The 13,009-nt window shown below is 37.4% G+C and overlaps 1 protein-coding gene across 10 annotated transcripts in view; it reads right to left on the reverse strand.

Annotated features, from left to right (window-relative positions):
* camk2d1 (calcium/calmodulin-dependent protein kinase (CaM kinase) II delta 1) overlaps positions 1-13,009 on the reverse strand; it is a 70,692-nt gene that overhangs the window by 16,645 nt on the left and 41,038 nt on the right. For all 10 annotated transcript variants that reach the window (XM_051899418.1, XM_051899416.1, XM_051899425.1 and 7 more), the window contains exons 8-13: positions 12,224-12,307; positions 11,778-11,872; positions 11,019-11,141; positions 10,016-10,099; positions 7,677-7,719; positions 7,056-7,090 (exon numbers count right to left, since the gene is read on the reverse strand). In XM_051899418.1, coding sequence (XP_051755378.1) covers positions 7,056-7,090; positions 7,677-7,719; positions 10,016-10,099; positions 11,019-11,141; positions 11,778-11,872; positions 12,224-12,307 — 464 coding nt within the window. The remainder of the gene's footprint in view (positions 1-7,055; positions 7,091-7,676; positions 7,720-10,015; positions 10,100-11,018; positions 11,142-11,777; positions 11,873-12,223; positions 12,308-13,009) is intronic.

Consider the following 13,009-nt stretch of genomic DNA (forward strand, 5'->3'; position numbering starts at 1 on the left):
AAGCATATGCATTATGAAAAACATGATATAAACAAACATTTTTCAACTTCGATGCTGCGTTATGGAGTTGACACTATGGGAACGCCATCAGTGTGACCGGTGTCTGAAGCATGTGTAAACACACGCCAACAAATCATTGGCAGATGGCAGTCCATAACATGACACATGAGTATAAAAGGGCACCTGTAATACACATCATCAGCTTTTTTGTCTTCAGGAGCCGGCTCTCGGGGGAGTTGAATGCATTCTTTGTGATTTGTTCGCTGTGGGAAACTCCACCCATGCTTGACTCTCTCTTGAGGAATGAGAGACGAGCATCTACACCTCGCGGTTCGGGTCCCACGGCCATCGAAGCAGCAGGGCGGAATCGACTGCTGGGATTGTAGGTGGAGTGTGGGAGGAGTCTGATGGGAAATTTTTCCCTTTTGGGCTTCTCCTACTAGCTCTGTTGCTTTCATGTTGGTTCAGGAGGCAGCACTTTGGCCGCTTCCAACCTGACTGATTAATGTGGCATGTCTAATTCTATGGAATTAGATGCAGAGAGAGTTGAGGCAGGTGTTATTAATAATCTGCCTTCCTTTGCTGTCCCGCATATAAGTTTGTGAGCCTTTTTATTCCTCCTAGATCTCCACATTGAGGTGTCAAGACAATGGAGGAATTTGTATTCAGCTCATATAATCTCTCCCATGTAGTCGAACAATTCGCGTGTTGAGAGGTCTGTGTGAACAGCGAAACTCAATGAAGCCCAGCCATCTCTACCCTGGTGCAGAATCCTTTTTTTTCCAAGGCTCTTGCCTTGCCAATGAAAAAGATTGTTTGGCTCTCAAGGGAGCTGAACGTGCTCGCTGTATTGAGCTGCGATGAGGGAGCTTGACTTTTTCCTTGTGGGATAAAAGTCAGGTCTTTGTATTTCGCGGTTCAGGCCCCATGTCTGCTAAAGCAGAACAGCGGCTTCGATCGTGGCATCGCAGGTGGGCAGAGTAGAGGCAGATGTTATCAAATAAGTCACCTCCTCTGCTAAACACCTTGTGGCTCATGGCAAGGCATATGCGGAGGCAAGACAGGTCTATGGGGCTTTGCAATTCCACAGAGTAGTGCTGCCGGAAGGTGCTGCCTTTTCTGGTCTATAGAAATGCTGTAGTTCAGCATGCTCATCTGGGACTAAGGTCCAGCATCGGATTCATAGAATGTAGAGGACCTCAATATATGGACCTTACATTATCATTCATGGCCCCCTCTTGAGGGAGGATTTGAAAGTAACCATTACTGAATCGGCACAGGACTGGAGCAGGTTTGGTTGGGATAAACAGGAATCTGAATGCATGCTGGCATAAGTAAATGCAGAATCCAAGTAGAGCTGAAGCTCCCCTGCGGTTTCCCTAGAGGTTGAGTTTTTATGGAAAGAGTCGATGGTATTTATACTATGCCGCTCTTCTGTTTGCCTCCCTTCTGATGAAGTTGAGGGTTGCATTCTCCCCCTGGAAGTAGTGGTAATATCGAAAGTCATAGGGAGTAGCCTACCAAAGGGAGTTAATCAACTAAGGGCTTTGACATAGCTGAGACATTTTTCTTAGATCTCTGCTCTTACGTCCTTATAAGGCTGACCCCTGTCCCCCAAAGGAGGGAGGAAGGTTGTAAAGGCCAGGACTTCCCTTGCTATAGAGCATAGAAGCTTGGGTATCTTCTACTATTGGAAGATATTGGCTTAGGGAGTGGCGCCACTATACAGTCTATACGAGTCATTTTGGATTGGACCTTGGGGTTGACACACTCTGACACCGGCTAAGTAATACGTAGGGTCAATTTATGCTATGCCCATTATGTCTGTACATATTCAAAGCTTAGTAAGGCAGGCATTCTCACAGCATGGCATAGTGGGTACTGGTTCTCCATACCGCCAACCGTCAAAAGGGAGCGTTACGAATGTAACCATAGTTCCCTAAGCGTCTTGCCTGCACGTTTTCTTTATGCTATGCCCATTATGTCTGTACATATTCAAAGCTTAGTAAGGCAGGCATTCTCACAGCATGGCATAGTGGGTACTGGTTCTCCATACCGCCAACCGTCAAAAGGGAGCGTTACGAATGTAACCATAGTTCCCTAAGCGTCTTGCCTGCACGTTTTCTTCAGACAAAAGAGTTGATGGCATGTATTACAGGCACTTTTTTATACTCACGGGCATTCCATGTGTGACGTCATAGACTGGCGTCTGTCAATGATTTTTTTGGCGTGTGTTTACACATGCTTCAGACACCGGTCACGCTGATGGCGTCCCCACAGTGTCAACTCCATGACACAGCATCTCTTCTCAGGGAACCAGGGTGCATATGTAACCTAGACATTTTATTAACCAACCAATATTGCACAATATACTTTTAATGACCCTACAAGTTCGATTAAACCATTCAAATATGATGAGTATGAAAAACTGGGAAGAAGAAAACACTGTTTGGGACTGTTACTGTGTTAGAAATTACATGTTCAATCTCCAAACAGATACTCAATACTCGCCTTGCAGTGCGAGATGAAACTGGAAGTCAATCACAATTGCATGTCTCACCCAAGACTTTGGAAGTTATTTTGAAGCTGTCACGCGAAGTGATTTTCAACCTTCTGTCAAAAAGTCTTATTTGACCGTCGCAACCTTTTAAATATCTGTGTGTTTTTAAAGCAATTATTTAATTATTATTTTGTTTGGTTTCTGCAATAATTCTGCTGACATTGTGACCGTTCAAATCCAGCAATCGAGCAATATCCAAAGTCAATTGAACAGATTTAGCCATTTTAATAATAATCCCGCGTAGTTTTAATCCTTGCTTGCAGTGAACAGCTATTTCCGCTTAGCAAATTTCACTAAAACCCACAAAATAACTAATAATACAGCTAACACCTGCCACAGTGATTGACTGAATTATAGGCTGGGAATAATAAGTGTAAGCTTTGTATAATAGCTTGGCCAAAAAAATATGTCTGCTTACTTCGGCAAGTTTCATTGCATTTTCACAAATGAAACAATTGAAGCACGTTTTACACTCTAAGCACAACTACACAATATGCTTACAGAAATCTTTAATAAATGTTAAATAATTAAACAAACAAACAAAGCATTGCCTGAAGCCCATATAGAATCACATTAACTTGTTGGCTAGTGGTGCAAACACAGCCTGCCCAGTCTGCCACACAAATGTCCTCTAAGGACACCCCCTTAGATAAAGGCTGAGAAGAAACAACACTTTTAGTATCATGAGCCCCCCCCCCCCCCCCCCCCCAACAAACCTGTAAATCAATCCTCTTAAGAAATGTCAAAGCCAACAACAAAACCATCTCAAGAGTCAGAATTCTGTCTGAAGCTGACTTGAGCGGTTCAAAAGGAGGCCCAGTTAAACCTTCTAGGACTACAGATAAGTTCCAGAAGGAACACAAGCAAGATATAAAGGTCTTGGCAGTCTAATCCCACACATGAAAAGAGAAACAAGTGAATGCCTTTTCAAAGAAACACAAAGAAACTGGTGTAGGTTCAGCAGCAATCGCCTCTAACATACACCTTAAGTGTAGCTATGGCTGTGCCCACAGTAAAACGCTCCTAAAGGAATGAACCGGATCTAAACTGTGCTCTCTGCACCATGACGCAAATAACCGACCACTTGAAAACATAGAGCCTCCTTGAAGAAGGACCTCTTGCATTCAAAATGGTCTCCATAATCACTGACAAAAAACCACAACTAATCGAAGATCTCTGTTAAAAGGACAAACCCAAAGTTTCCACATTCCACATGGTGCCCGGGTCTGGAAAAGCTGATCTACTCTGATTCATTGGGAAGTCATACAAGTGGCCCTCAGTCCAAAGGGGTCACTGGGTTTGTTCATATACGTGACAACGGGCATATTGTCCATCCTCATGATCACATGACAGCCTTAAATGTCAGACATGAAGAAAAACCTTCGAAACTGTGCCCCAACCTACTGACGAGGCATTTGTTGTAAACGTCTTGAAGTGACAGACTTCACCCAATGAAACACCCTGACTTTCCCCACTGTAACAGGGTCTGACAGCATCTGAGTGTAACTCTTATTAAAAATCTCATATGTAGCAGGCCCAATGGTATAACTGTCCCAATCCATCGCTTACTAATGATTTTGATGCATGCCAATGTTTTTATGGTATTTAAACTAACTGCTCAGAGGTTGCCACTGTGAATTTAACAGATCTTTCAATAACTCTATTGTGTAATGATTTATATTTTTGTTATTTGTTATTGATAATTGGGTATTTAACTCAGTACCCAATTTTTTGGGTATATCAGCCCATATCTGTAATTTTGGGCATCTTCCATTTCGAATTTTACGAACACATTAGCGTATTGTTATGAAACTCGATAAGTGTCTTCAGCATCATGTCCTAAAAGAACTGAAACCTTGTGGCACTGTCCCAAAAAATGCTAATAGCTTCTGATTAGATTTGCCTATTTTAATATCACTGGTCTTTGTACACTGAGTCTGAAATTTTCGTATGCGTTTTTTCGTATTTGTGATACTAAAAATTCGTCACACACAGAGACCTTGCACACTGAGTCCGATGCGTATTAATGAATCCGTTACGAAAAAAATTCACAAAACAATACAAAATGGAGTCTTCAAGCAGTGAGCATGATTTAGTTGTCCTCTCTCTTCTTAAAAAGAGAAAAAGAAAGGAAATATTGGGTCTATCCAATCCCGAGTTTGCACAGAGAGGAAGAAGAGTTCCACCTCATCAAGGAGCTGCGTGATTATCAGAGCGTTTCAAAGTTTACTTCAGGATGTCAGTGGATGTCAGACGCGAATTTCGGACTCAGTGTGCAAAGACCTTTAGAGTCATTCTGAGAATATTCATACCAATTTGAATTTCTGCCATTTTGAAAACCTACTTTTTCAAACTCCTCCTAGACCTTTGTTCTGATTTTCACCATAATTGATTCAGATCATCTTCGGACCATGCCAGCAAGTTATCATTTTCATGTTGTTAGATGAAACCGTTATGATCTAACACTATAGTTTAACAATAGTGATGGCATGGTGCAAAGCTGATTCTGAGGATGTAACGCTTTGCAATACTAACACCAAAATTTGTGACCTCACAGTGACCACATTACAATTTGGTAACAGTGCCACCTATTGGTCAAAAGTGATTTAGCAATTAAATCTTATTACTAGTGGTTGTATTTGATTTTTCAACCATTTGGACTAAAATAAACCAAAATATGTCTTTAATAACTCATTGTTGCAGATGCTTAACTCCTCATCATGCCTCTTTTGTGTGGCCCCTAACTTGCTGCTTGCAGCTATATTTACTTTTAATTATTTTCAAAATACAATTTTGACTGTATAGCTGGAGGGGAACTGGCCCACCGGTGTAGGGTGTAGACTGGTTCATAAGTTTTCATACCTTACAAACCTTAGAGATTTCATATCACTGCGTAATGTATTAATAATTCCAACTTGTAACTATTAAAATATATCCAGTGTCATCTATGCTCACATAAAGCGATAGACACTATATAGCAAACCACATGTAAACCGTCACCATATGTAAACCTAGATATGCTAAACGTGGACACTTCTAAACATTAACATCATGAATTACTGTAAAGCTGCTTTGAAACAATATGTATTGTGAAAAGTGTAATGCGAATAAACATGGATTTGACTTCAATTGATACATATTTGGTTACATGATTTGAATTTTTTTGTACAATTTTTGAAAATCCCCTAGAAATACTACGCCATCGGGGCACATTTGACATAGTTTTTTTTTCCAACACACTCTGATTTGGGACACTAATCTTGAATGCAATTTTAGACACTTACAGTACAACACTGTTCCAAAACTCATCCAAAACTCATTTAACACAGATTAACACAGATTTCACAGGTTTTGAAAGGCATAACCCATGTGTTAGGTGACATAAATTTCTGTAAGCTAGTGAATTGGAGTGTGAGATATAAAGATGAGGTTACTCAGTGACCCTGAATGCTTGACCTCAAGAACAGAAGAGTCTGAACTATTTCATCAAAGAATATTATGTTAATAATGTGAATACTGAAAGCAAATAAGTAAATAGACAAAGAGATATACAACATAAACATATATATAAACCCAGTTAAATAAAAAATCTGTCTATGGTCTCCACTGGAGCGGACCTGCCCTCCACAAACGCTTTCTGAAGCCATGACCCAGAAGAGCACTAATGCGTGCACATGCTCACACATTACACACGCCAAGCAAACATGTATGTGCAGTCGCTTCAGTGTAAATGATTAATTATGTATGTGTTTGTATGGGTGTGTATGCATGTAAGAATAAGGTATATAGGGTGTAGAAAGTTAAACAAGAAGTAAAAAAGATTGTAAGTGTAAGGTTTGGAACTATAAAAGTAATGTGGCTGGTGGTCATTAGAAATATGTGTAAAAACACAATTAATTATTTTATTTTTTTACATTTTATGAGGAAAATATGAGGGGTTCTTGTTCGTGCATTCACTGCCACAAAGCTACAGAGTTGTGTGTGTTAGTAAGTGTGTTTTGTGTGGTTGCTAGGTGGTTCTTTACTGGCCCAAGTCAAAACAGCTCAACCCCAAGTCTCTGTTATATTAGATTAAAGCTGGTCTGTAGATCCAGTTTGAGTCTCTCCTTTAGTGTTAGTCTGGGGTGTAGCAACCATTATAACTGGGGGGACATGGACCCTTTACTTTGAGAAATTTCTTAAGGAAAAAATAAAAAAAATAACTAGAGCTGTAAAATGACAATTTTATGACCAAACAGAAGCCTCGGCCAAAAAAACCCTCAAGTGGTAATACTACTACTATGGTCATCCGTGGAAGTTAAATCACCTAAATAATACTCACAAGTCAAGCTGATGATGTTGATAATGCTTTTGCTTTTCAGATCATTCCTGCACACCTTTTCTTGATTGTTTTATCATAATAAATAATATCATACTTATCATAATCAAAATAGTAAGTCATGTCCGTGGCACATGAAGTATGTGTCAAAGTTAATACTTAGATTTATTAACTTACCTTAACACCATCAGGCTTCTTGTACGGATTCTTGCCTGTTGAGTGAAGTTAAAATAATGAAAGGATTAGTGGCAAAATAGTCTAAAATAGTACAAAATAAGAGGCTACAGTTTCAATCACTGCGCTTCACGGATTCATGATCCATTGGCTTCAAAATCAAAACCTCTGAATGAATTGTAATCAAAGATTTGCATAATATAATGAAATATGATTAAGAAGCATATTAAATATTCATTTGTGTCAGTAGGGTTGAAAAATGAATTTGTAATAAGACGCTGAACAGGGAAATGCTACTTATAAGACATTTTGATTAAAAAATTGGAGATTATTTTGATACACATCGTGATTGCTATTTGAACTGTGATATGATATGTAATTTTTCTGCTGCTTTGATATCAAAAGCTATTAGCACAATAAGGCAAAAATCACACTGAAATAACCCATTCACTTGGAAATATACAGTGTATGGACACTACAATTTCATTTAATTAAATCCTAGACCTTAAATCTCCTGTAATATCTTTACAACTTCTGAAGCATAAAAACAGCATAACTCCAACTTTCGGTGAACAAACAACAATTAAATAGCAAATACAAAGTAAAATTAAGAGAGCTTCTTACTGGAGAAGTTCCGTGTAGCAAGCATGGTTGTCAGGATTGCGCCCTAAACAGTCCGGAAAGAACAGAGAGGCAAAGCTCAACTTAATCATGAGTCTTGGTAAATGTGTAAAATATTAGTCAGTGCTAGTGGATAACAATTAATCCGACCTTTTAAACAATGTCATGTTTGAGAATTGTGCCATTCAGTCTATACAGTAATACCAATTCAGACTAAAGTCAAAATGAAACTATCATTGACATTATTTATTTTCTTAATGTTCCTGATCTTTTTGTATATGATAAAAACTTTATCTTAATAATCTTTTACCCAAAATTCAACACTTACCCTCCAAACATATAGTGAATATTTTCTTTTCACAATCCAAATAATTTCCTATAGATAACAGCCAACCACACTCTATTTTCTCATTGAATATCCTTCTCCACATGGAAATACATCAGATTATGGAAGCAAAATGGCTTGTCACAACCTGTCATGGTATGTTTGAAGGATCCTGGAGTGGTCATGTGGTTATGATTAGTCAGCATTTATTATAACTAGATGAGTAAAGTGTGACAACAAACTTTGATATTGGCTTGACAAAGCCTTGTCTGAAAATGTGAAGTAACTTTGAAAAGCTTGAAGTTTGAAGACTTTGCTAACATAATTTAGTATGGTGCTAGCATGTTTCAAGCATGATTTAACACATTAAGATGTTTTAGCATGTTACTAGCATGATTTAGTACAGTGCTAACATGTTTATAGCATGATTTAGGACATTGCTAGCACACGCCAACATGTTGCTAACATGATTTAACATGTTTTAAACATGATTTAAAACATTAAGATGTTTTAGCAAGTTGTTAGCATGATTTAGTATGGTGCTATCATGTTTCTAGCAAAACGTACAACATTGTTAAGATGTTTTTGCATGTTGCTAGCATGATTTAACATATTGCTAGCATTCTTTAACATGTTGATAACATGATTTAACATGCTTCAAACATGATTTAACATATTAATATGTTTAGCATGTTGCTAGCATGATTTAACACATTGCTAGCATGCCAACATGCTGCTAACATGACTTAACATGTTTTAAACATGGTTTAACACATTAAGATGTTTTAGCATGTTGTTACCATGATTTAGTATGGTTCTATCATTTTTCTAGCACAATGTACGACATTGTTAAGATGTTTTAGCATGTTGCTAGCATGATTTAACATATTGCTAGCATGTTTTAACATGTTGCTAACATGATTTAACATGTTTTAAACATGATTTAACACATTAAGATGTTTTAGCATGTTGCTAGCATGATTTAGAATGGTGTTAGCATGTTTTTAGCATGATTTAACACATTGCTAGCATTTTTAACATATTTTCTAACATGATTTAACACATTGCTAGCAAGTTTTAACATGTTGCTAATATGATTTATCACATTGACAGCATGTTTCAAGCATGATTTAACACATCGAGATGTTTTAGCATGTTGCTAACATGATTTCGTACAGTGCTAACATGTTTCTAGCATGTTTCAAGTATGATTTAGGACATTGCTAACATGCCAACATGTTTCAAACATGATTTAACTGATTAAGATGTTTTAGCATGTTGTTAACATGACTTAGCATATTGCTAGCATGTTTTAACAAGATTTAACATGCTTCAATTATGATTTAATACATTAATAAGTTTAACATGTTTGCTAGCATGATTTAACACATTGCTAGCATGTTTTAACATGTTGTTAACATGATTTAACATGTTTTAAACATTATTTAACACATTAAGATGTTTTAGCATGTTGCTAGCATGATTTAGAATGGTGCTAGCATGTTGTTAGCATGATTTAACACATTGCTAGCATATTTTTAACATTATTTAACACATTGTTAACATGTTTTAGCATTTTTGCTAACATGATGTAATATGATGCTAGCATGTTGCTAACATGTTTTATCACATTGACAGCATGTTTCAAGCATGATTTAACACATCAAGATGTTTTGGCACGTTGCTAACATGATTTCGTACAGTGCTAACATGTTTCTAGCATTTTTCAAGTATGATTTAGGACATTGCTAACATGCCAACATGTTGCTATCATGATTTAATATGGTGCTAACATGTTTCTAGCATGATTTTTTACACATTGCTAGCATGTTGTACCGTATGCATTATTTAGCAGGTTTCTAGCATGATTTTGGTCTCAGAAGAAGACAAGACGCAGAAGAGGCTTAAATAGTAGATCAGCATGTTGTCTTTGTCAAGCCAACATAATTAGTTTTATTGAAAAACAGAATGTTCTCAATTAAACGGGTGTGTGTTTGCATGACTCTCTGTTTCTTACTTTGAGCTTCCTCCTGGCGTTGAATTTCTTCAGACACTCCACCGTCTCCTGTCTGTGCATCATGGAGGCCACTGTGGAGCGTTGCTGTGATACAGACAGGTAAAGAATAAATGAACAACTGTTTAAGATCCTTAAAATCTGTCATAAAAGCAGACAGGTCCTGAACAAACATTTGGGGCACATTCACAGTCACACACAATTCAGCTTAAGTACACATTAAATAGCCCTAGATATTAAGACATTATCATTCCAGAGCAAACAAACCCCTTTCTATGAAAATATTAACACTGTGTTATTACCATCTGTGAAAGCAGTTGTTAAAATATATAATAAATAAACTCGCCGTACAGGAGTCTTAAAGTAAGCATGCGTGAGTCTGTTATATTGATGCGCAAACAAACCGTGCATCTACACTCTCTCTCGACGCACTGATGCACATTATATTTATTCACAAACACATTTCAGTACATTCACGTTGTTTCCACACACATTCAGGAACATGTTTGGATTTGTCATGTGGTTCTGTACGGTATCGCAACTCAACTTGTCTAAAATGTAAACAAGCTCTTTGCTGTTTCACTGAACACTTACTGTACACTGAATTCTGAAATGTTTTTTTTCTTCTGTTATTTCTTTTTTTTTCATGGGTGCTTTGGTGTGCATAAATTTATGAATTATATGGACTCCTTATATCATTAGGTTATTTGAAGGCCTTTTTTCGGAAAAACACCTAAATTTACCTTGAAACAAGCTTACAGAAAATACAGTTTTGTGAGAATCACCCTTCAATCTGATGGTTTACTTTGTTGGATAATGATGAGAAAATGAACGTGTCAAACAAGACAGATAGTGTATGCTTAATTTCACGATAAGTGTGTGAATAATCGCGGTTAAAAATTTTAATCTATTGACAGCCCTAATATATATATATATATATATATATATAAAACATTGGAAGTCTAGATTAGTAAAAGCGTGTGTATGAGAGAGAGAGCAGACTTACACAGATCCAGGGGTGTTTGAGGGCCTCAGCTGCTGTGATGCGTTTGGCAGGGTTTATAGTCAGCATCTTGTTGATCAGATCTTTGGCCTCTGGTGTCACTGTGTCCCACTCAGGAGAGGGAAACTAGAGAAAGAAAACACACACACACACATTTTACACTCTGCTTTGACAGAACAGTGGTTTTCAGTCCTGGTTCAGGGAGCCACAGTATGTTTACTTTCTTCATCACACCTGATTCAGATCATCAGCTTGATAGGAAAGAGCTGAGATAAGAGACACATACAAAATGTGCCGTTCAGGACCAGGATTACAAACCACTGACACGGAACACATGAACATTTTACTGGTATAAATGTGATGCTGTAGAACTAATAATTTACTATTCTTGTGTGATAATTGCTATAAGCACTTTCAACCACTCTGTATGTCCTGTTGATATGACCTTTCAGAAGATGAGGTCCATAGAGGAAATGAATGGAAGGGCACTTTGGGAAATAATTCAGTCTCGTCCAGATATACTAAAGGCATCTGAGCCAAGCTGGACAAAACCAATGAAGCGTTCGTTCCCTGCCACTCTCTCCCTCCCTGTCTGACGGACAAGTATGATTTTCCTAACGCAAAATAAATCATACAAATGTATGACCTGCATCAGTGTTGCTTTCTCTTTACGAACTGTCAGAGTGTATAACTAGTATTATCAGCAGATATAGTGCCAGCTGTGTTTTGGTTAAGTTATATATGATATACTGTGAATCTTACATCATATGCACCAGCTTTGATCTGCTGATAAAGTCGATGTTGGTCTTCGTCCCAGAAAGGAGGGTAACCCACAAGAAGGATGTAAAGAATCACACCTATTGAAAAAACAAGAAAGTCAGAAAAATGTGTGTAGGTATAAAGTATATGATATTAACATATACAAAAGTTTTATACTGCGGTCTGTCTGAATACTCGATTCTGATGTTCTGGTGTGAGTTAAAACCATTTAGTTTCATAAATTCCCAGAGGGTTAAGTATGATGTACTAATGTACATACATGTATATTTATTAGTTTTTCAGCCAGTTCAGTTATAATTATAACGTAAAAACAAATGTGAGTCTTAGTGTGTTAAATTTCAAGTGCAACAAGTACTACAAGGCTGAGGATCTGTTATGTTCAGAAGGTTAATAAATTATGTTCAGAAGTACAATTTAAATCTACCAACCACATGCCCACATGTCCACCGGTTTGCCGTACGGCTCCTTCCTCAGCACCTCAGGAGACAGATAACCTGGTGTTCCAGCGAACCCTATTTACAAAAAAAAAAGCACCGACCTCATTTAAACTTAACTGAAACTAAGTTTTTTTTCTTTCTTTCAGTCTACAAAATGAGCTCCCCCTGAATGATCCTAAGTAGAATTTACTTAAGGCATTTTTGTCTTTGGATTGCAGCCTAATTCTAAAATAACTTCAGTCCCTGACGTCCCATCAAGCCCCAGAGGCGAAGAAGGCCATAATGAGAGAGGAAAACTGGAGCTGAGCGTAAAGCCCTGGAGATCACTGTAATTAAACGGTAACACCATCAGGGTTTGTCCAAAAGTAAGACTAATTACACAACACCTGAGTAAAACTTAATAATAATCTTCATTTTCTGTGATTAAATCCATTTTAGAGAAGAAAAAGAAAAGCTATTTAGAAAAGATTATTAATAATAGACTAATGACTAACATGTCTTTAAACGGTGTGCGATTGATACAAGTGTTTTTTTTTTTTGTTTTTTTTTAATCATACTTAATTTGAAAATAATAAAATCACTTTCTTTTTTTCGTAGACTATCCCATAACAGGCTGGACACACAAAAGACGAGTTACACACTTCAAACAACTTATAAAAATAGCTTTCAGTATTAAAATAATATTTGGAATATGGAGATTACAGAAATATTAAAATAAAAGTGGACCATGTTAACCTCTTTCCAGAGTAAAATCTTAACCACATGAATATTAATTGG

Source organism: Ctenopharyngodon idella, chromosome 7 (assembly GCF_019924925.1).
Source record: "Ctenopharyngodon idella isolate HZGC_01 chromosome 7, HZGC01, whole genome shotgun sequence".
NCBI lineage: Eukaryota > Metazoa > Chordata > Actinopteri > Cypriniformes > Xenocyprididae > Ctenopharyngodon > Ctenopharyngodon idella.